The 20,005-nt window shown below is 42.1% G+C and overlaps 2 protein-coding genes and 1 long non-coding RNA gene across 3 annotated transcripts; 1 reads left to right on the forward strand and 2 right to left on the reverse strand.

Moving 5' to 3' along the window:
* Positions 1-5,055: 5,055 nt before the first annotated feature.
* Positions 5,056-8,861, reverse strand: LOC128617113 (legumain-like). The gene is made up of 7 exons (XM_053640120.1): positions 8,830-8,861; positions 8,610-8,728; positions 8,417-8,521; positions 7,897-8,106; positions 6,400-6,555; positions 5,324-5,391; positions 5,056-5,200 (listed from the first exon to the last, which is right to left on the reverse strand). The coding sequence occupies exons 1-7, from the start codon at positions 8,855-8,857 to the stop codon at positions 5,155-5,157; spliced, it is 732 nt and encodes a 243-aa protein (XP_053496095.1). The 5' UTR covers positions 8,858-8,861; the 3' UTR covers positions 5,056-5,154.
* A 16-nt stretch (positions 8,862-8,877) lies between these two features.
* LOC128617117 (uncharacterized) lies at positions 8,878-11,771 on the reverse strand. Its single transcript, XR_008387519.1, has 5 exons — positions 11,405-11,771; positions 11,221-11,306; positions 10,094-10,169; positions 9,378-9,440; positions 8,878-8,893 (listed from the first exon to the last, which is right to left on the reverse strand). It is a non-coding gene; the product is annotated as an uncharacterized LOC128617117 (long non-coding RNA).
* A 6,659-nt stretch (positions 11,772-18,430) lies between these two features.
* On the forward strand, positions 18,431-19,330 carry LOC128617115 (uncharacterized). Its single transcript, XM_053640122.1, has 2 exons — positions 18,431-18,476; positions 18,616-19,330. The coding sequence occupies exons 1-2, from the start codon at positions 18,455-18,457 to the stop codon at positions 19,059-19,061; spliced, it is 468 nt and encodes a 155-aa protein (XP_053496097.1). The 5' UTR covers positions 18,431-18,454; the 3' UTR covers positions 19,062-19,330.
* Positions 19,331-20,005: the final 675 nt, after the last annotated feature.

A 20,005-nucleotide genomic window follows, 5' to 3' on the forward strand; every position in this document is an offset into this window, starting at 1 on the left:
AAACAACAAGCAAAAACCAGCGGTCTAAACAATACCGGCGCGATGACCCTGTTTCTCCCTTGATGACGGTGCTGGAGCAAAGCCGAAAGGTCGTCCAGCGCCCGATGCAAAATGGGATACTCGACGCCAATACGATCACACGAATTGGAACCTGGAACGTGCGAACGTTGTACCAGTGTGGGAGACTGGAGCAGCTTCTGCACGAATTCGACAATTACCGGCTTGACATTCTTGGTGTCAGCGAAATGAGGTGGACGGGTAATGGAAAAATGATAAGCGACGGGAAGATCGTCCTGTATTCGGGAGCCAAAGAACATCACGTGCACGGCGTCGGGATGGTCCTGAGCAAAACCGCGGCACAGGCACTCGTTGGATGGAAACCGATCAGTGATCACATAATTACCGCCCGATTTCAGTCTCGCCATGCTAAAATTACTGTTATTCAAGTCTACGCACCGACAAATGAGGCAGATGATGAAGAGAAGGACGCCTTCTACGACCAGCTGCAAGACACAATCGCAGTTATCCCCAACCATGACATAAAGATCCTCCTTGGCGACATGAATGCGCAACTCAGTAGCGACCGGCAGGGCTGGGAAAACGTGATCGGACCTCATGGATCGGCAGCAGTAACGAGCGATAATGGAGAGCGTCTCCTATCCCTATGCAATCTTAACAACCTTTGCATCGGGAATACATATTTCATTCACAAACGGATTCACAAAAAGACGTGGCGGTCACCAGATGGGGCCACTCACAATGAAATCGACTATGTATGCATCCATCGACGGTGGCGCTCGGCTTTACGTGACGTACGAGTTTTTCGCGGCGCCGACGTCGGATCTGATCACCACTTGCTTGTGACTTCAATCCGACTAAAATTGAAAAGAGTGGCCGGACGCAACACCGTTCGGTCATTTGCCTCCGAGAAATTGAAGGACCGCGTGAACGCCAAGCACTTCCACATTGAACTCGCTAATCGATTCCAGATTCTTGACAACTCGGCCAGCATCGAAGAACAATGGGCACAGATCAAGGATGCTGCCATAGAGACGGCAGAGAGAACGATTGGTCGACGGCATGGAACGCAGCGAGAACGGTGGATTCAGGACCGGACATGGTCGTTGCTCGATGAAAGACGGGTCAAGAAACGTCAGCGCGATCAAGCAAAGACCGAAGAGGAGCGAAATGAAGCATCGCAGGCGTACCGAGAACTCGACCGCAGGGTCAAGAGGAGTTGCCGAGCAGACAAGAAGGACTGGCTGGACTGGAAGGGCACTGAAGCACAACTGACTGCGGACCAGGGTGACAGCAGGACTCTTTTTCGTGTGGTCAGAGATCTCACTCGGGCCCGAAGCGGTTCCACTGGGCCGATAAGGGATACAACCGGCAGGATGCTAGTTAGCAAAGAAGAGCAGGACGCGCGTTGGGTGGAACATTTCAAAGACACCCTAAACCAGCCGGCTCCCGTAGCCACGCACGACTTTACAGTCTTTCCTCCTCCCTGTGAGCTGGAAGTGGACATGAGCGACATCATGGATGCTGAGGTCGCTGCAGCGATTCGTCATCTGAAAAACAACAAAGCACCTGGTCTTGACCAAATCTCGGCAGAAATGCTGAAAGCGGGTGGTGATGAAGTTGTACGGGTGCTCACTACGCTGCTCAATGACTGCTGGCACATGGAACGTGTCCCAAATGACTGGAGACAGGGTGTCATCGTCAAATTACCTAAGAAAGGTAATCTCGCAGACTGTAACAATTGGAGAGGCATCACCCTTCTGTCTGTTCCAGGCAAGGTATTTTGTCTCGTCCTCCTCAAACGGATACTGCGAGCAGTCGATCAGGCTCTACGGGACGAACAGGCCGGGTTTAGAAGCGGTCGGTCGTGCACTGAACAAATCTTTGCTCTTCGAAACATCATTGAGCAAAGCTCCGAATATCAGAAACCGCTCTTGGTCAACTTTATAGACTTTAAGAAGGCGTTTGACAGCGTCCACTGGAAATCGCTTTGGAACATCGCACGGCTATATGGCATTCCACAGCGGTTTATCGCCATTTTCCAGAACTTATATCAGGATTCTAGCTGTTGCATCCGGACGGACACAGGTCATACTGCCTTTTTCACCATCGAGACTGGAGTCAGACAGGGCTGCATTCTTTCACCATTCTCTTTCCTCATGATGATGGACTTCGTCATGCGACGAGCACTAACACAGCCAGCGTCTGGAATTCCGTGGACAGGCCAGGGACGCCTGACCGACCTGGAATTCGCCGACGATATTGTGCTATTGGCGCAGAATGGGAAAGTCTTACAGGAGATGACCACTAGCCTGGAGCATGAAGCAGCCAAAGTTGGGTTACGGATCAGCACTGACAAGACCAACGTCATGGCCGTCGGCCGGATGACGCCGGTGCGGATCACGGTGAGCAACCAGCTGATCGAAGAAGTCAAACAGTTCACCTACCTTGGCAGCATTGTGGCTGCGGATGGTGGGACTAACGTGGATGTCAATCGCAGAATCGGCAGAGCATTTGCAGTCTTCCAACAGCTACAACCGATTTGGGCTAGGCGAACTATCCACACCAGCAGCAAACTTCGCCTGTTTAATAGCATCATCATCCCAACCGCCATCTATGCATCTGAAACTTGGAAGAGCTCGAGGGCAGTCATCCACAAGCTGAATGTGTTTCAACAACGATGCCTGAGAAGAATACTCGGTGTATCATACCGTGATCGTATTTCAAACGAAGAAATTCTAAGAAGAACAAACTCCCGCAGCCTGGCAGAAATGGTCGTAGAGCGAAGAATGCGCTTTGCAGGACACATTCTACGGATGTCTGACCACCGCCACGCAAAGATCGCGCTGCGCTGGACGCCGCCACGGGGGAAGAGAAGAGTAGGGCGGCCGCGGAATACTTGGCGACGAACATTCATGGAAGATCTACGAGCGCTCGATGTCAAGTGGGAAGATGTGGAAATCGACGCTTCCGACCGAGCCCGCTGGCGAATGCTTGTTGCCCGATGCGCCCCCGCTGCGCGGACGGAACTAACTAACAACTAGGGTCTACATGGCCACCATTTAGGCTAGCCATGCCCCTATTGATGGAGCCTCTGTGGGGCAACACCCACTAACATCGAGGTTTATGTGTGGTGTCAGACAGCTGAGGCCCATCTACAGACCACGCGTACCTTCCTGGGACCTTTCTGTGGTCCTGGAAGGTCTGTCAGGTGCCCCATTTGAGCCCTTAGAGTCACCATCCAGAGAAGCTTTTGAGGTAAAGGTAGCTCTTTTGTGGCCCCGACATCTCACAAGCGAGTAGGAGATCTGCAAACTCTCTCTATTGCCCCTACCTGCCTTGACTACCTGGACTAGTCAAGACTCTCCTATATCCCAGGCTGGATTATATTATTAAAGTGTCTATGTCTGCTGCCCAGCCGGTAGTGTTGCAGGCATTCTGCCCTCCTCTGTTCCTCACACAGGAACAAGAGAAATTGCACCTACTGTATCCAGTAAGGGCTCTCTGTACTTACATCCACCACACTAAAAATGCATCCTCTGTTGGAGTCTGGAACAGAGATTCTCAACATGGGCCCTCCAGCTGAGTGCATTGTCAATATGTACACCAAGATATTTATAAAAGCAAACCTGACTAATGGGTACGTTGTTGATGACTACAGGCCTGGGATCACCTATGGCCTTCGGGTTATACACCATCTCCTTAGTCTTGGTTACTTTTAAAACAAGACAATTGCCGTCACACCACTGAACAAAATTCTCAATTTCTGTATGATCAGCTACTGAATTTCTATCCTTGTGCATAAAGCCAAGGATAGCTGTATCATCTGGAAATTTAATAATGTAATTCTCAGGGTGGAGTTTAGTACAATCATTAGTGTAGAGTGTAAAAAGGACTGGACAGTTAACACAGCCCTGAGGAGCACCAGTGCTGATCGGCCTGGACTCTGAGAGAGCATTGCTTACTCTAACCTTTTGAGTATGGTTTGTTAAAAAGGAAAAATACCAATTGAGACTAAAAGAGACTAAGATTCATATGTTTCAGTTTCTGAATGAGCATGCGAGACCGCAGAGTGTTAAAAGCTGAACTGAAATTGACAAATAAAATGTGTGTGTAAGCCTTAGGCTCTTCAAGGTGTTTACTGACCAGATCTGTAAAACTGTTAAATGCAAAAAATAGCTGACACCTAGATGAACACTTTACAGTTGGTTATATGACTGTAAGTCATTCCCTTCAAATGCTATTGAAGTTAGAAACATGTATAACAATGTCGTATGTAACTTTAGAGACGGTCCCTTAATTAATTTGTGCATATCTGTGAATACCGAACGTCCAACGTCAAGCCAACTTTATTCCAGTCCGCTAGGTTCATCTTCTCTTGTGGCGTGTCTGCACAATCCCACCACTGGGGGCGGACCAGAGCAACATGTTACAATAGTATCGGCAATCCATCGCTCTTCCTGTGAGACCCGGATGTGAAGACTTGAATTTTAAGACCTGAATTTTTGCAGCCTGAATTTGTGAGGTTGAAACAGAATGTGTTGAAATATTACCTGACGAATAATGAAGATGGTATATTAACAACTGAATATTTTGGAACTGTATTTCAGGAAGGTGAATATGTGTGTATCGAATTTTGAATGCTGGATTTTTGTTTTCAGTCAAAATATACAAACCCAATGAATTGCAGAGGAAATTAATTCAAGCATTGATATTGCTGTGTTTTATTTTCAATTTTTGTCAAATTGGGCAGAAAAATTCAAGTATTTTTATTGCAATATGTTTTTATTCAATTTGTGTAATTCAACATGCCATTTTTCCTTGAGGACATCTGGCAATATTATACTTCCATACACATGAAGAGACATTACTAACCCAGCTTACAAATCTGCCTAGTGAGTAAAACCTGCTGTTGAGAATTATATAATTACGGAAAATTATTCAAATTATTCACCTCAGACATAAAATCTGTTTGGCAAAATGTGCCTCATGGAAGAAATGCAATTCATATTATATTCATTATTCAGCATCAAAAAATGTTGAATTCCGATCAGACATTTTCTGAAAGCTGTCCTTAGAGTACTGAAAAAAGAAAAATCGTAAAAGAAAATGACTGTGACGTCGTGTGTGATTTCTTCAGAAAGCAATCTCAAAGCTCACGTGAGTAATGGCCTCAGTGATGCTGATGGAAACAAAGAAATGAGAAAATTTGAAATGAAATACTTCTTTTTTTTTTTAAAAGACTGGACGTGGTAAATTCCAGATTACGGTAAAAAATACTGAAAAACTGAATCTCGTCACATACCTCTGAACCTGCAATCCACGTTCACACAGATTCACTAAAACCTGTATGTGTGAAGGAGTGACAACAAACTGCAGAGAGAGAGAGAGAGAGAGAGAGAGAGAGAGAGAGAGAGAGAGATGGAAATTAATACAGCGTCATTCTTTAATAAATAAATAAATAAATAAAAACCTGCAATTGTTAGTAAATTGCTGTTTTATAAGAGAATCAACACAGTTGGTAAGAGTGAGGAAAGGCCATGCTTTTGATGAACCACACAATCAAGCAATGTTAGCATAAAGCTAAGGAATCTACATGTGATGATATGTTACTTGGTACTTTTATCATCTATATCTAAATAAGGAAGTAAAGCAATGCCCTTAATTAATAAAACACCCCAAATCATCACTTTAAAGTGATATCATGACTGTCCTAACACTAATCAAACTCCACTTAGCACTGTTGGTTTAGCACTGAGCTTCGTGTACATGGGAGGGAACAGAAAGGGGACTATAAAGAGGAGTAAAAATAACATTCCACTATTGTTGAACTCCACCTGTTTAACCCTTAGAGACCTAACCTGACCAATGTTGACTGAATTCACATGAGATCCAGTACAACGATTTGACTAATCTTGACTAATGCACCTACCAAATTGCTGTTTTACAGTATTTTCACTGACCTTTACATTCTTAATCCATTACACTACACAAGTCATGTTATATTTACTGGGGGCGCAGGGTGGTGTAGCACGTTCGCCGCACACCGCCAGGGTTGGGGGTTCGATTCCCGCTGCTCTGTGTGTGCGGACTTTGCGTGTTCTCCCTGTGCTGCGGGGGTTTCCTCCGGGTACGCCGGTTTCCTCCCCCAGTCCAAAGACATGCATGGTAGGCTGATTGGCGTGTCTAAAGTGTCCGTAGTGTATGAATGGGTGTGTGAGTGTGTGTGTGTGTGATTGTGCCCTGTGATGGATTGGCGCCCTGTCCAGGGTGTACCCCGCCTTGTGCCCCATGCTCCCTGGGATAGTCTCTAGGTTCCCTGTGACCCTGAAAAGGATAAGTGGTATAGAAGATGGATGGATGGATGGATGGAGTACACACCGGCTCCTCTTCCCAGTTGAAGAGATTTTTCCTGAAATGCTCAGCCACGAGTTTGAGTTCGTACGTCCGAGTCACCTCACGCTTTTCAGTCAGAGCTCGTGAAGCGTTTGTGCGCTCAGCAATCTTCTGCAGCGCTTCATCCACTGTCTTCCTCTTCTACAAATGTAATCACAATATACAAATTTAACATATAATATATGAATCTAAAATTACTAAAAATAAACATGCCTTTTTGTATGTGGTAATATGTAATTCATTACTGAATAATATTTCTGACATGATGGCTATTTTCCCTCATGCAATAACAGAATAACCTGTATGTACTGTAGCAGGTGGGGGCGGGGTTTAGCGTATGACTGGTGGGGTGTGATTTTAAAAGTGTGTAATCGTCGATCTGGTGAAGTTTGCTGTAAGGACATGTTTACGTATCATTTATGGAAGGAGTCACCAGTGTCAGCGCTTTGTAACAGTCAGGGGTAAAGCTGTAACTTTAAGCTTTCCGACATCTTCAGGACAGACGAGTTTACTCTTCTTTGTGGTTTCTCACTCACATGATAAGCTGCATTTTGTTTTTGTTTATACGGTATCTTTTATAACATGACAGGAACTAACTCGTTTAATAGACGTTAAATGTTACTATAAACAGACGAAAAGTACACCATCTTGTTCTTTAATAATAATAAAAAATGAATCATTGGTAATCGCTGTAGTGTTAGAGAGGAAGAAAACCCTTGGGGATGTGCTGTTATAGGAAAATAATCATCTTCAGGCTGGTAACAGTAACTCCATTCATCACACCATTCCGTCACATAAAATATAAAAAAATTCTGTCATATAAAATATAAAATTAAAAAATTCCATCATATAAAATATAAAATTAAAAAAATCCATCATATAAAATATAAAAAAATTCCATCATATAAAATATAAAATAAAACAATTCCGTCATATAAAATATACAAAAATTCCATCATATAAAATACAAAAAAAATTCCTTCATATAAAATATTTTTTAAAAAACCCTCCATATAAAATATTAAAAAGTTCCATTATTTAAAATTTAAAAAAAATTCCGTCATATAAAAATTTTATCCAGATTTCCGTAAAGCTGCTTTGTGACAATGTCCAATGTTAAAAGCTCTATATCGGGGTGTCCAGTCTTATCCGGAAAGTTCCGGTGTGGTGCAGGTTTTCATTCCAACCGAGCAGAAGCCACACCTGAGTCTACTGAAAGCCCAGAACAGCTGATTAAACAGGTGGAATCAGGTGTGGCTCCTGCTTGGATGGAGTGAAAAGCTGCACCACACCGGCCCTTTCCGGATAAGGTTAGACTCCCCTGCTCTATACAAATAAAACTGAATAAAATTAAATGAACTATTTCACTATCACAGCAACACAGTATTTCTTACATATTACATTACAAGCATATTGACTGCATATTTCTGTTCAGGAATAAGGACTGTAAATAACGCAGTGCAGTGGAAGTGGCGTACTCACTCTTTTAAGCGCATGATATTGTCTTTCCAGGGCCTGTCTTTTTATTAGGTTCGGTTCATTTTTAATCCTGTTTTCTTGGATTAGCAGTGGAACTTCTGTAGCGTCTACCACATCAGACACTCGGAAGTTCGTAGGCTGGCCTGGCCCCGCTCCCCTCACAGAGTCGGGTGATTTGCCAAGAAATTCACTCAGCATTACTTTACATATGTTCTAAATAATGTAGAGAAAGAGAGAATGAAATAGACATTTTTAAACCGACACACTGTACGCATTTAAACGCTGCTGTTGAATAATATTTTCGGTTGATCATACAACCTTCGCAACGGTAAATCATTTGTTTCGCTGTAGAACAAAACCTGTAATGAATTTGTATTTGTGTTCCATTGTTTAAAAATGATCTATCCTGGAAAGGATTTCAATTCTTTTTAAAGGTAATGCTTCATTTTATTCACTAACTGGCCGTCACCCATCATGATATGACGAGAGCTTTGAAATGCTTTATTTATTTTATTTAACATACCATGTCGCCATAGTTACATGGCGTCTGAGGTTTTCTCGCAGCCTCGGTGACTTTTTTCTTCAGGTAGTCGAACTGATCTCCAAATGACGTCGTGTTAAGTTTCACCTTCAGAATGAAGAGAACAGGAAAAAAGAAATAAATATGTATATTTTCATATATTTCCATGTGTGTATTCATCATATATAACACTAACTGTCTTGGTGTGATGTAGCCAGACAGCGGTGAAGACATCTGAAAGCCAAGCATTTATTTTCTTATCCTTAAAACAAGCATAGCTATTTTCATCAGGCCTGCACGCTGCAACTCCATACACTGAAAGAACATGTTAAAGGACTTTTAGACATACAGTATGAGAATAACGTAGCTAAACCTAGCATAACTACGGCTTTTCGGTCAATTGAAATTGTACTAACCGTTGCGGTCCTTCAGCTCCTCCAGCATTGATCCAGAATGACACACTCCCAAATACAGGACCATCTGCAAACATTGACCAGGATTGACCAAAATTCTGATTGTCAGCTTGGCAAGCACAACAAATCTAAACACAGATACACACACACTCACCACCCACTTGTTTAGGAACTCCTGTACACCTACTCATTCATGTAATTACATATTTAATCAGCCAATCATGTGGTGGTTGTGCAAGAGCCTTTAGTCAAGAGCTTCAGTTACCGGCACTGGTGGTTAGTAGGAATGAAATAAAACTAGTCGCTGTGAACGAGCTGTTACTATAGAAACGATAACATGTTAGATCGAGCGCATTAATATAAACCTGATTTTTGAAGCTGTGAAGCTGCGCTACTGTCAGAGTTGCTGTTATAGAAAATTAATCAACACCTTCTGACCAATCAGGATCCAGAATTCAAAAGCGCCGTGGTATAACCTGTAATCTATTATCTGTATTAATAGAAAAAAATAGATGATAAATACATAGATGTATTCGAATGTAAATACGTACCTTTGAAAATTTTCTGCTGTTTGACATTGTATGTATTGTCGTAATAAGGTCATGTGCATGAAGCTGTAACAGAAAACAGCTGATTATTACGTTTCATGAGCTCCGTATTATACAGTATGGATCTGAGCATCTAGAGAGTTGTTGCTTCCGGTTCGTTCACACTTCATCTAACTAGTAGGTTCAGCATCGGGAAACCAGTGCTCGGATAAGTGTCCTACACGTCCCCGTTGCTACGCTCCCTGCACTGGCCTCCTCTATCTGCCCTACAAGGATCTTCTCTGTCCTGGTAACTTGGTGGTGGAACAAATTTCCCTTGGCTGTCCAAACAGCTGAGTCACTAGCTATCATCAAACAACAGGGTTCTTCAACAAGGGTTTTAGACTGATGGTCCATGACCTAGTGAGCATGATGTGTTTTTGAGCTCTGGATAAGTGCATCTGTCAAATGCCATAACTGTGAATGTAAATGTTATTCTTGAATAACATTCCCTGGTTTTTGAGTGTAATTACAGCCAACACATTAGTGTTAGCGTGAAATGTTTTACTGTTTTACTGAAACTTCACCCTAGCTTGTGTATCTCTCCTGTAAATTCTGAATAGTGCTTAGGTCTGTAGTTATGTTTGCGGTCTGGCTAAATAAAAGGTCTGTATTAAATCCTCATTACAAACATTCAATCTCTAAATACTGTACAGAAAGAGAAAATGTACTAAACTTACTGTGGAATGAGGAAAGCAAAAGACACCATGACCTCCATGGTCTGATAAGTAGATGAAGACAGAATCATTTTCACCACTGAAACAGAACATAATGAAAATAATAAAGGTCACTATATGTCCAAACACATTATATACAGTCAGGTGTATTGTTATTTTTGTTGTCTACCACAGTAGACAGTAGGTTTAGAGTTGATGTCAATGGTGGTGTTTGTATTTGGGATCTGTTGCTGTTAACTCTCAGTACGAAGTCTAAAGAGCCGCCACTGCCAGTGAAGTAAGCCATCATTAGGCTGAAAATTCAAAACAAACCCATCAGAAAAATAGCAAAAACATTTGGTGTGGCCAAAGTTCAATTATAAAAAGTATTTATTCCATTCCTGAAAAGAAAGAATGCACTGGTGAGCAAAGGAACATCAAAAGGCCCAGAAGACCACAGAAAACAACTGTGGTGGATGACAGAAGAATTCTTTCATGGTGAAGAAAAATCCCTTCACAAGAGCTGGCCAGATGAAGAACATCCTCCAGGAGGTAGGCGTATCTGTGTCAAAGACTTCACCAGAGTAAATACAGAAGGTTTACCACAATATGTACACCACTGGTAAGCCTCAAAAACAGAAGGAATAGAGTAGAGGTTGCCAAAAACTTCTTTTTAATAAAAATCCTGTACAATTCTGGAACATCCTATGGAGAGAAAGATCAACTTGTACCAGAATGATGTGAGTAGAAGAGTACGGAGAACGTAAGGAACTGATCATACCGCCCGGTCGTGTGGTCTGATTGCTGACAGGAGCATCCGAAGGAAGTTAAAGCGAAGGTAACAGAATTTCATCACTTAGGATGAAATTTCCTAACTTAAGAACCTGGAGCAAATCTGCCAGGAAGAACAGGTGAAAATCCCAAACACTGTGCAAAACTGATAGGAACTTACCCAAACTCACTTAAATCTGCAGCAGGTGGTTCTAACAAGTACTCATCTGAAGGGGTTGAGTACTCAGTTTTCTTTTTTCTCAGTTTAAAAAGATGTGGGAAAATAATGAATTTTGACTTTTTAAAATTTAAGTTAAGCTCACGTCTGAAACAATCTGAACAATATATAATAATGAAAGTGACCTGATAGAGGTAAATACCTTTGTATGACTTTTTTTCCTCCTGTTTTCTTGACAGCCTCCGAATCTCCACGCAGTACAGCCAGGAAGTTCTCAGCTGATACCTCCTGATAATGGACAATTTCAAATGGTAGATTCCACAATGGCAAAAAAACCAACCTCAAATAAGTATCAGAACACTTCATTGCTGTGTGTTACACATTACCTTTCCAGTGTAGTCCTTTGGAACCCCAGTATAAACATTTGGGCCATCTGGTTCATTAATGATTTTACCTTTAAAAGGGTTCCTGCAGAAAAATATCATATTTTTACTTATGAATACTTATTCATCATATAATTATATAACTGTTGGCACAGTGATGCGGTGGGTAGCACTGCCACCTCACATGGTGGATTAATGGTTAGTGCGTTTGCCTCACACCTCCAGGGTCGGGGGTTTGATTCCCGCCATCGCCCTGTGTGTGCGGAGTTTGTATGTTCTCCCCGTACTTCAGGGGTTCCCTCCGGGTTCTCCCCTCCATTCCAAAGACATGTATTGTAGGCTGATTTTGTATATCCATAGTGTGTGAATGTGTGTGATGGATTGGCACCCTGTCCAGCGTGTCCCCCACCTTGTGCCCCATAGCCCCTGGACTCAAATGTTAAAAGTAGAGGGCTATATTATTCTGTGCTGCGACTCTGCAGCTCGTGCTGAATGGAGCAGACGCTTTCGGTTTATAATTGTGGTGTCAGATGAAGGTTCTCCAGCTGAACTAAATGGTTTTTATTTATATAAAAAAGCAAAACGACAGTAGGGGCGGTGCCGTGTGGGGAACGGTAATCGGTGTATGGCCGAACAGAACTCCGTGTAACACTGAATATCACTCGCTGTAAACATGTGATGTCTTTTCTGCAACTATCTCTCATATTAGCTCTCCTTTTCCCCCATGTTGATAAGGACGCTGTCCCTTTCGCCGCCTCCTTCTTCAGTTTTTCTCTAATTTCTTTACGGCATCGTGCCTTTACTGACTATATAACATACATATAATATTACAGGCTTACGTGCATGTCTGGAGCTGTAACGAACTCGAGTAGCTAGTACTTACAACACATTCCTCTCAATCAGTTTGAAAACTAGCGGCGATAAGCGTATAAAATGCTGCTAATATTACGAGAAGCTTCGCAGAAGAGCTCGTGGTCTCAGCGTACCCGTCTGGGTCATGACAACGAGACTATCTGACGGCATACTCGAGTCGGACAAATAAATAGGAACATCCTCCGACTCTCTCGTGATTAATTTGCTCCTGTTTTGTGCACGCGCTTGTGTTCATTTGAATTCAAACGCTTTTTACGTAATATAATTGTTCATGAATTAATGTCGAGAGGGGCGCTTTTAAATCGTTTAGGAAAAGGGCAGGGGCTCGATCCCCCAGAGCGCCCCCTTCTGCACGTCCCTGCACCCTCCTTCAATTTTATGGTTTTTATTCATCAGGGCCTAAATTACAACTGTGTGGTCCTCACCAACTTCTATAAACAAACAAATAAACTTAAGTGACAACAAAAAACACAATTGTCACGATCTTTCTCAAAAAGTAAACCAATTGCATAAAGTACACCTTATAATTCAGTAACATGTAGAACCACCTTTAGCAACAAGAAATTAAAGTATGTCTGTAGGAGTTTATCAGTCTCTCACAGAAACATTGGAGACATTTTGGCCCACTCTTCTTTATAGCATTGCTTCAGTTCACTGATATTTAAAATCATTCGTTTATACACAGTTCTCTTAAGATCCCACCACAGCATCTCAATGGGGTTGAGGTCTGGACTTTGACTCGGTGATTCCAACACCTTGATTTTTTTTTCTTCTTTAGCCTTACCTTGATTTTCTCTCCTATGGCTGCTTCAATTCAGTGTCAGTGTGAGCGAGTGTCCTGAAGGGGTGTGTTGGGGTATTTATACCCAGTGGGGTGGGGTTTTTATAACCAATAAACTTTCACTTTTTATTTTATATCCTGTCATCAAGTTATTTACAGGAAAACAGAAATAGGGGGTTTCAGATAAATCAGCAGTTTAACATATTTACTGAGATAGAAAATGAAAGCAAGGACACACAGAAACACACACACACACACACACACACACACACACACACCCTTTTCCTGTTACCACTGTTTTTACATTTTAGTAATCTGCTATTCATCAAATTCCACCGATTTCCTCATTTGCGTGCTCTGTGCACTTGGACATAATCGGTGTGTAGGAACCTGTGTAATGGCTGATCATGAACACTAGGTGTTAGAGGTGTGTGTGTCTGAACTGGGACAACGAGAGGCCCTAAAAAAAGCGTACTTGGCACTCGAACAACGCTCATTATCACGTTTACCGTGTAAATTATTCATCTGTTCATATTTTGGAAAACAGAACCAATTAGATATTAGAGAATATCACGCGCAGGTGATCACTGATCACTGATCCTGATCACTTCCTCTAATTAGTTTCACTCGTCTCGTTTGTTTCAGCCGTGTCCTGCGTATTTTACTCTCATTACTGTACCTCTCACCCCTCAGGAAGATAAATATGCTCGTGTCTGGTGTTGTATATTGCGGACTGCACTTATGCACATGAAGTGAACTGTGTTAGATTTGTATAATGACCTTGTTCGATGTTCTATGACACTACATTTACATTTACAGCATTTGGCAGACGTCCTTATCCAGAGCGACTTACATTTATCTCATTTATACATCTGAGCAGTTGAGGGTTAAGGGCCTTGCTCAAGGGCCCAACAGTGGTATCTTGACAGTGCTGGGGCCTGAACTCCTGACCTTCTGATCAGTCACCCAGAGCCTTTAACCACTGAGCCACCGCTGCCCGTGGACTATCACTATAAACTATCACTATAATAATAATTAGACTATATCATATCCTTTAATTCTGTCTCATCCTGTTTCCTCTGTGTCACGTATCGTGACGGAGCGGAGATAGGACGGATGCAAGTGCAGTATGAACAGTGTTTATTCTAAAAGAGAGACAGGCGGACAAATCCAAAACGTGATCCAAAAACGTAATCCAAAACAGGCGAAGGTCAGGCGATCGGCAAACAGGCATACACAGGGTTAAACATGAATCAAGGTCGTGGTCACGGAAAACAGGGTCGATAAACAAAACGAGAAACATGAACTATGACGAGGAACTGGGAGCGGATAATCCAGCGTGAACTAACTCTAAACATGGACCGTGACTATGACTACTAAACAAACTAATCTAACTCTACGATCATCTTCCGCGTTGTGTGCTGGGAGCCGCGCGGTATATATGTGGACATGATCAGTGTCTAAACTGCTAGCAGCTGAGGGCAATACAGACACACGTGAAATCCCAGCCAATAACAGAACAGGGAGGAGACATGACAGAAACATAAACAAAACACACGTGGCCAGTTGTCACTACTGTCAACAATGGAAAAGCAGGTGCTCGCGCATTCGCACTTAGAGCACCCTGCTTCAAGGGGGAATCATGACAGAACCCCCCCCCCCAAAGGCACTCCTCCTGGAGTGCCATGAGTCATCCCATTTCATTGGCAGCTCCAGCCCCCTGGGCTGAATGTCCCAAGTAGAGCCAGGAAACCGCACGGTGTTCTTGGCGGCACAAGGAAGCGGAGCGACGTCCCTGGCTGAACAGGGAGGCAGAGTAACGACCACAGCCGGGCAGACAGGCTGAGCGAAGTCCTCGGCGGAGCATGAAAGCGGACCGACGACCACAGCCAAGCAGGCAGGCTGAGCGAAGTCCTCGGCGGAGCATGAAGGCAGAGCGACAACCACAGCCGGGCAGACAGGCTGAGCGAAGTCCTCGGCGGAGCATGTAAGCGGAGCGACGTCCACAGCCGGGCAGGCAGGCTGAGCGAAGTCCTCGGCGCAGCATGAAGGCAGAGCGACGTCCTCGGCGTAGCAGGAAAGCAGAGCGACATCCTCGGCTGAACAGGGAAACAGAGCGCTGTACTCAGCAGAGCAGGGAAGCAGGGCGACGTCCTCGTCGGAGCATGAAAGCGGAGCGACGTCCCCGGCTGAACTGGAGGGCAGAGCGACATCCTCGGCTGAGCAGGAAGGCAGAGTGACGTACTCGAGAGTTTTGTTTAAACTAGAAGACACATTTTCCGGGCGATGTCTTGTAGGCCTATACACACTGTCCTACACGTGTTTTCCCGGGGTGACAGTTCTGTAGATAGTGTAAATTTTACATTTATGAGCTCTGGTGACAGTGTCTGAAGTGTGTGTGTATGTGGGTGTGTGGGTGTGCGTGCGTGTGTGTGGGTGTGTTAGAGAGAGAGAGACACACACAGCACTTTTTATACCTTTCCTGGGGGTTTGCTGACCAGAATGCTTACAGTGTGTTAATGTTAATGAATTAAGGGACGAGTCGTGTGTTTCAGGGTTTTACGATCCCTACCAATGTGTACATTTGTGGTTTAAGTGAATCTTTGTTTCTGAAATTACTTCTGTGGTAATTATCAGTTTGTGTAACTAATCTATCAGAAAATACTAGACCTGCTGACTGAATGTGGTAGATGTATTAGAATTGTGGACATGTTATGCATGTGTAGCTCCCTATGTGTATGATCTATGTGTAATCCTTCTGTCAAGAAATGAACAGACTGAGGTTTGTGAAATAATTGAACTATTTATTGGCTACGTTGTTGAGAAAAACATTGTGATGTGTAAAACATTTCTACAGTCCTTCGAGGCTGTATGATGTCGTTGTTCTCTTTTACTGAAAGAAAGGTCAAAACCATCAGTGTTATTCGTTGTGGAGACTGAAGTGACAATATGTCTGAAGAAAATGAAAATATGTATTACATATCCTACCTTCTAACCAGGTTATTTTAAGGGTAAAAAAAACTTTTTTTGTTCCCTTGTTTTAAAAGAGTCGTGCATTTTGTTTAAACTATAAACAAGATTTCAGAAAATGGTTCGCCAACGAGGATACTTACACAGAACTATCGCCAAATACATAAGCTTTTGTCTATGCTTTGACATCCCATGTCCCAGCAGTACATTTATGACCTCTGATGACCATGTGGGTGTGCGGGGGTGGGTGTGTGAGAGAGAGAGAGACACAGGTGTTCTTTTGGGGGTTTTGCTGACCAGAATTCTTACAAATGTGTTTATTAACGAATTAAAGGGAGTCGTGTCTCTCAGTGTTAAAATAATGGTTAAGACGTCGTAGTTAAAACACAGAAGAAACTCTGCAACTATCTGTTACAATGTCTGCTCCGAGAAATCCTAATACCCCTAGATGATTGCTGTGTATTCACCAACAAGAGGACCTGTTGAAATGAGAGAGGATCTGACTTTTGCTCAAAAAAAAAAAAAAAAACCAAGAGGTTAGTTTGACAATTTATTAATGAGGGTAATGTAAAGACGTTGTTGTTTAACCCTGAGCAGGGCGTCAACAACTCCAAAGATCGTGTCTTAAGTCCGAGGGTTTAGTTAGGAGGTAGAAAAACATTTAAAAGAAACAAGTGTTTCATCCTTAATGGTAAAAAAGAAAAATGGTTGTACTCCAATATGAAATAAAACGGTGGAGACACACTGAGTACATTTCTGTTCCACAGTCTATAAGGATCCCCAAACTTCATGTAGTGTGGAAAAATATATACACCCTCCGTGACTATGTTACTAAGATTAAGTCAGACAGAATTTTCTTCAGACTTCAGATCTGATCCAATGTTATTTGGGAACAAAGATCAAGCTGAATTTTCTCAACATAAACGTTGCGTGTAGTTTGTTATCAGATTGTCTAGACGTACGTCACACATCTGATAAACGAGATTTCCTCTCCCGTGCTGTAATGATGGCTGGAAACTAGGACTTAATGGCATATACTGTAGAAAGTTCATATAGAACATAGAGAAATCTCATTGGGAATTAAGTCACCTTTCACGTTGCCTTTTATTATGATCACAACCAGACAGTTATATTGTTTCTGAGTTTAATAATAAGATTAATGTTTAGACTTTTTTTATGCTGAAGAAGCAAAAATCTAAGTAACCCTTAACCTTCAGACTGATGATTTGCAATGTCTGAACACGATGCTTGAAAAGAAAAATGTATAACGAACTTGAAAAGGTGGAAAGGGATTCTATGAATTAGTAAATGGGTATCTCTCTCTCTTTATATCGCCATTACAGCAGTGTTTAAACAGATACATAGCAGACAAATATACATATAGACAGTTTTATTTTGTACACGCATACCAACTTAATCTTCACCTATCATCGTTCCCTGTTAATGAAATCTGTCAGTACCTAATAAAACAGTTTAAGTCACTAACCAAAGTAAGTATACAAACTGAAGCTATGATAAAAGAACAAAAACAATGAACCTTTCTCAAAGAAATTCCTAAATCCTCTGACCAAGTATATGGCTGTACCATCTGTCTATTAAATAAATGCCAGTCCTTCATGCTGAAAAAGAAGGATCCAAATATAATGCCAGTAGTTTGGCACTGTGACTCAAAAAGTTGTTTTATATCTGACATCTGAAACTGCTGTACAATACTGATAATGGTCTTACACTTAAGAGGGCTGAACGGCAGACCTTGTTAAATAATATTTTATGTTTCTTCCTCATAATGTGTCATATTTTATAAATATATTCTTATATATCTTATATTACTATCCTACACATTTATAGAACTATACTGTTTTTATTAAATTATAATTCTGTTCTTACATGTTATATCATAGACCCCCCCCCACCCCTCTCTCTCGCTCTCTCTCTCTCTAATTGTATTAGTTAGAACGCTCTGCAAAAATGTATTGACTGAATGTGAAACAGAAAGTAATGGAGGCGGTATATAAATCCATCTTCTAGACGGTGCATTAGACCTGAAAGCATCACAAGAGAAGGTAAGAATCTGAACATGCTGCTGCTTTAAATGTCATAATGATTTCAGACTGAATTCTTTATGAATCAAATGCATGTGTAACTTATCAGGCTACTTTAAGTGAAATTTCTTCTCTCACAATTTTCACATTTTTTCCTTCAATGTAATGGGTTTTTCACGTAATTATGTAAGTTATACACTGAGTTACCAGTTAAAAAAAAAAAGTTTAAAAAGTTGCTTTTCATGAAACTGTCTTTGGAAATGCATTGTCTACTACTAACAACAAAGACATTAATATGTATTTCTCTCTCTCTCTCTCTCTCTCTCTCTCTCTCTCTCTCTCTCTCATTTGTTTTCCAGTCATTTTTTATTTGACTATTTGCTCAAGATGAGAAATAAAGGAAAAGCAGGTAAGCCATCCACAATCAATACTGCATTTTGCCTTCATGGATCCAGCACTAACTAAAAGTTTCATTAGAACACGAGTGAAGCAGAGCTTTAAAGGAATAATATTATATGCTGATTTCCACTCTGATCTCTGAACTGCAGCAGAGGGCATCATGAACGTGATCGATAACTACGACAGACCAGGAAATGCCTATGCTGAAGGACCGTATGCTGGCACAGACACGTACACGTGTGCTTTCGAAGGCAAACCTGGAAAGCGTGTTCCTAAAGCCGGAGCCGTAGCCGAGGCCGGTGTAGGACGAGCTGGAGCAGCGTGGAGCGTCTTTTCAGCTGAAGCTAAAGGTCCAAATGCTTCTGCCGAGGCTGAGGCTAACATTCTGGAAGCAGGAGCCATGGCTAAAGCTGAGATCGGAAGTGTATCAGCTGCAGCTGGTCCAGTGAAAGTGAAGCTGGGACTGGGGGTTGATACTGGGGTCAAAATTAGTCCCATTAAAGCGGAGATAAAGGTTCTTGGCACTGGGCTCACGTTCGGTGAAGAAATGGGAATTTCTGTTTTGGGAAGTGAATTGAAATGTGCAGTAATGTGATCATATTTAAAAAGAAGTTCTTTTTCTGTTAACTGATTAATCTTCTGTGTAAGATTTTTACAGTGATAAGATGCTTAATGCTTCCTCAGACTATGAATTCTAGCACTTACCATAATCCTCATGTTTAGTGTTAAGTCACAGCTCTGTCTGGCATTACTGCAATCAGAAACCCTTCATATTACTGACAATAGAAAATAAATAAAATTGAATAACCCTAGAATTGTTTTTATCACTAAAAGGAAACGTAATGAAATAAATAATGATGCTTACTTCTGCTCCTCACCTTCAAAGCCTTAAATGGTCTCCAACCCCAATACCTTTGTGACTTACTGCACATTTACACACCAACATTCTCCCTTCACTCATCAAACCTAGGACTTCTCTGTGTCCCTAAACTGCGTCTCTCCACTGCTGGGGGTCGATCCTTCAGCGTAGCTGCCCCTAAGTTATGGAACTCGCTTGCCCAAAATCTCCAGAACACATCCTCCATTTAAAATCCTTTCTCTTTCCCAACACTACCTCTCTACTTCTGATGCCTGACTTTCTGGAATATTTTGTTTTGTTTGTCTATTTTATATGTAAAACATGTTGAATTCCATTCGTCTTACGTTCTAAAAACATTCGCATAGTTATGTGACATTGTTAAATCTCCAGCTCTCGGCCCCTCCCTGAACAGAGCAGATACAGAGAGAAGGCTCTTAGCTCCTCCCTGATGTAATGTAATGTGTGCTGTAATGCTTCTCCCGGGAGACTAGTTTAAATTAGCCAATACCACAAGTGTGCGTTTTGATGAGTGTCGTGGAAAACAATCTTTCCAGCCTAAGTCAAAAACTTCAGAGACAGAGGGGTTAGTAGATGTCAAAAAGTAAATAAACTTTATTGAAACAATAAAGTGTGACAGTCTGCAGAAAGTCTAAATTATGCAAACACACACAGCACTTTTT

Source organism: Ictalurus furcatus, chromosome 13 (assembly GCF_023375685.1).
Source record: "Ictalurus furcatus strain D&B chromosome 13, Billie_1.0, whole genome shotgun sequence".
NCBI classification, from domain to species: Eukaryota; Metazoa; Chordata; class Actinopteri; order Siluriformes; family Ictaluridae; genus Ictalurus; species Ictalurus furcatus.

Bases quoted from the DNA above. Each gene is read 5' to 3' on its own strand.
- LOC128617113 (XM_053640120.1), bottom strand. From the start codon at position 8,857: ATGCTGGAGGAGCTGAAGGACCGCAACG. The intron at 8,729-8,829 runs GTTAGTACAATT...ATGTTCTTTCAG, and splicing joins GGAGCTGAAGGACCGCAACG to TGTATGGAGTTGCAGCGTGC. The intron at 8,522-8,609 runs GTTAGTGTTATA...TTCATTCTGAAG, and splicing joins GGCTACATCACACCAAGACA to GTGAAACTTAACACGACGTC.
- LOC128617115 (XM_053640122.1), top strand. From the start codon at position 18,455: ATGAGAAATAAAGGAAAAGCAG. The intron at 18,477-18,615 runs GTAAGCCATCCA...TCTGAACTGCAG, and splicing joins GAGAAATAAAGGAAAAGCAG to CAGAGGGCATCATGAACGTG.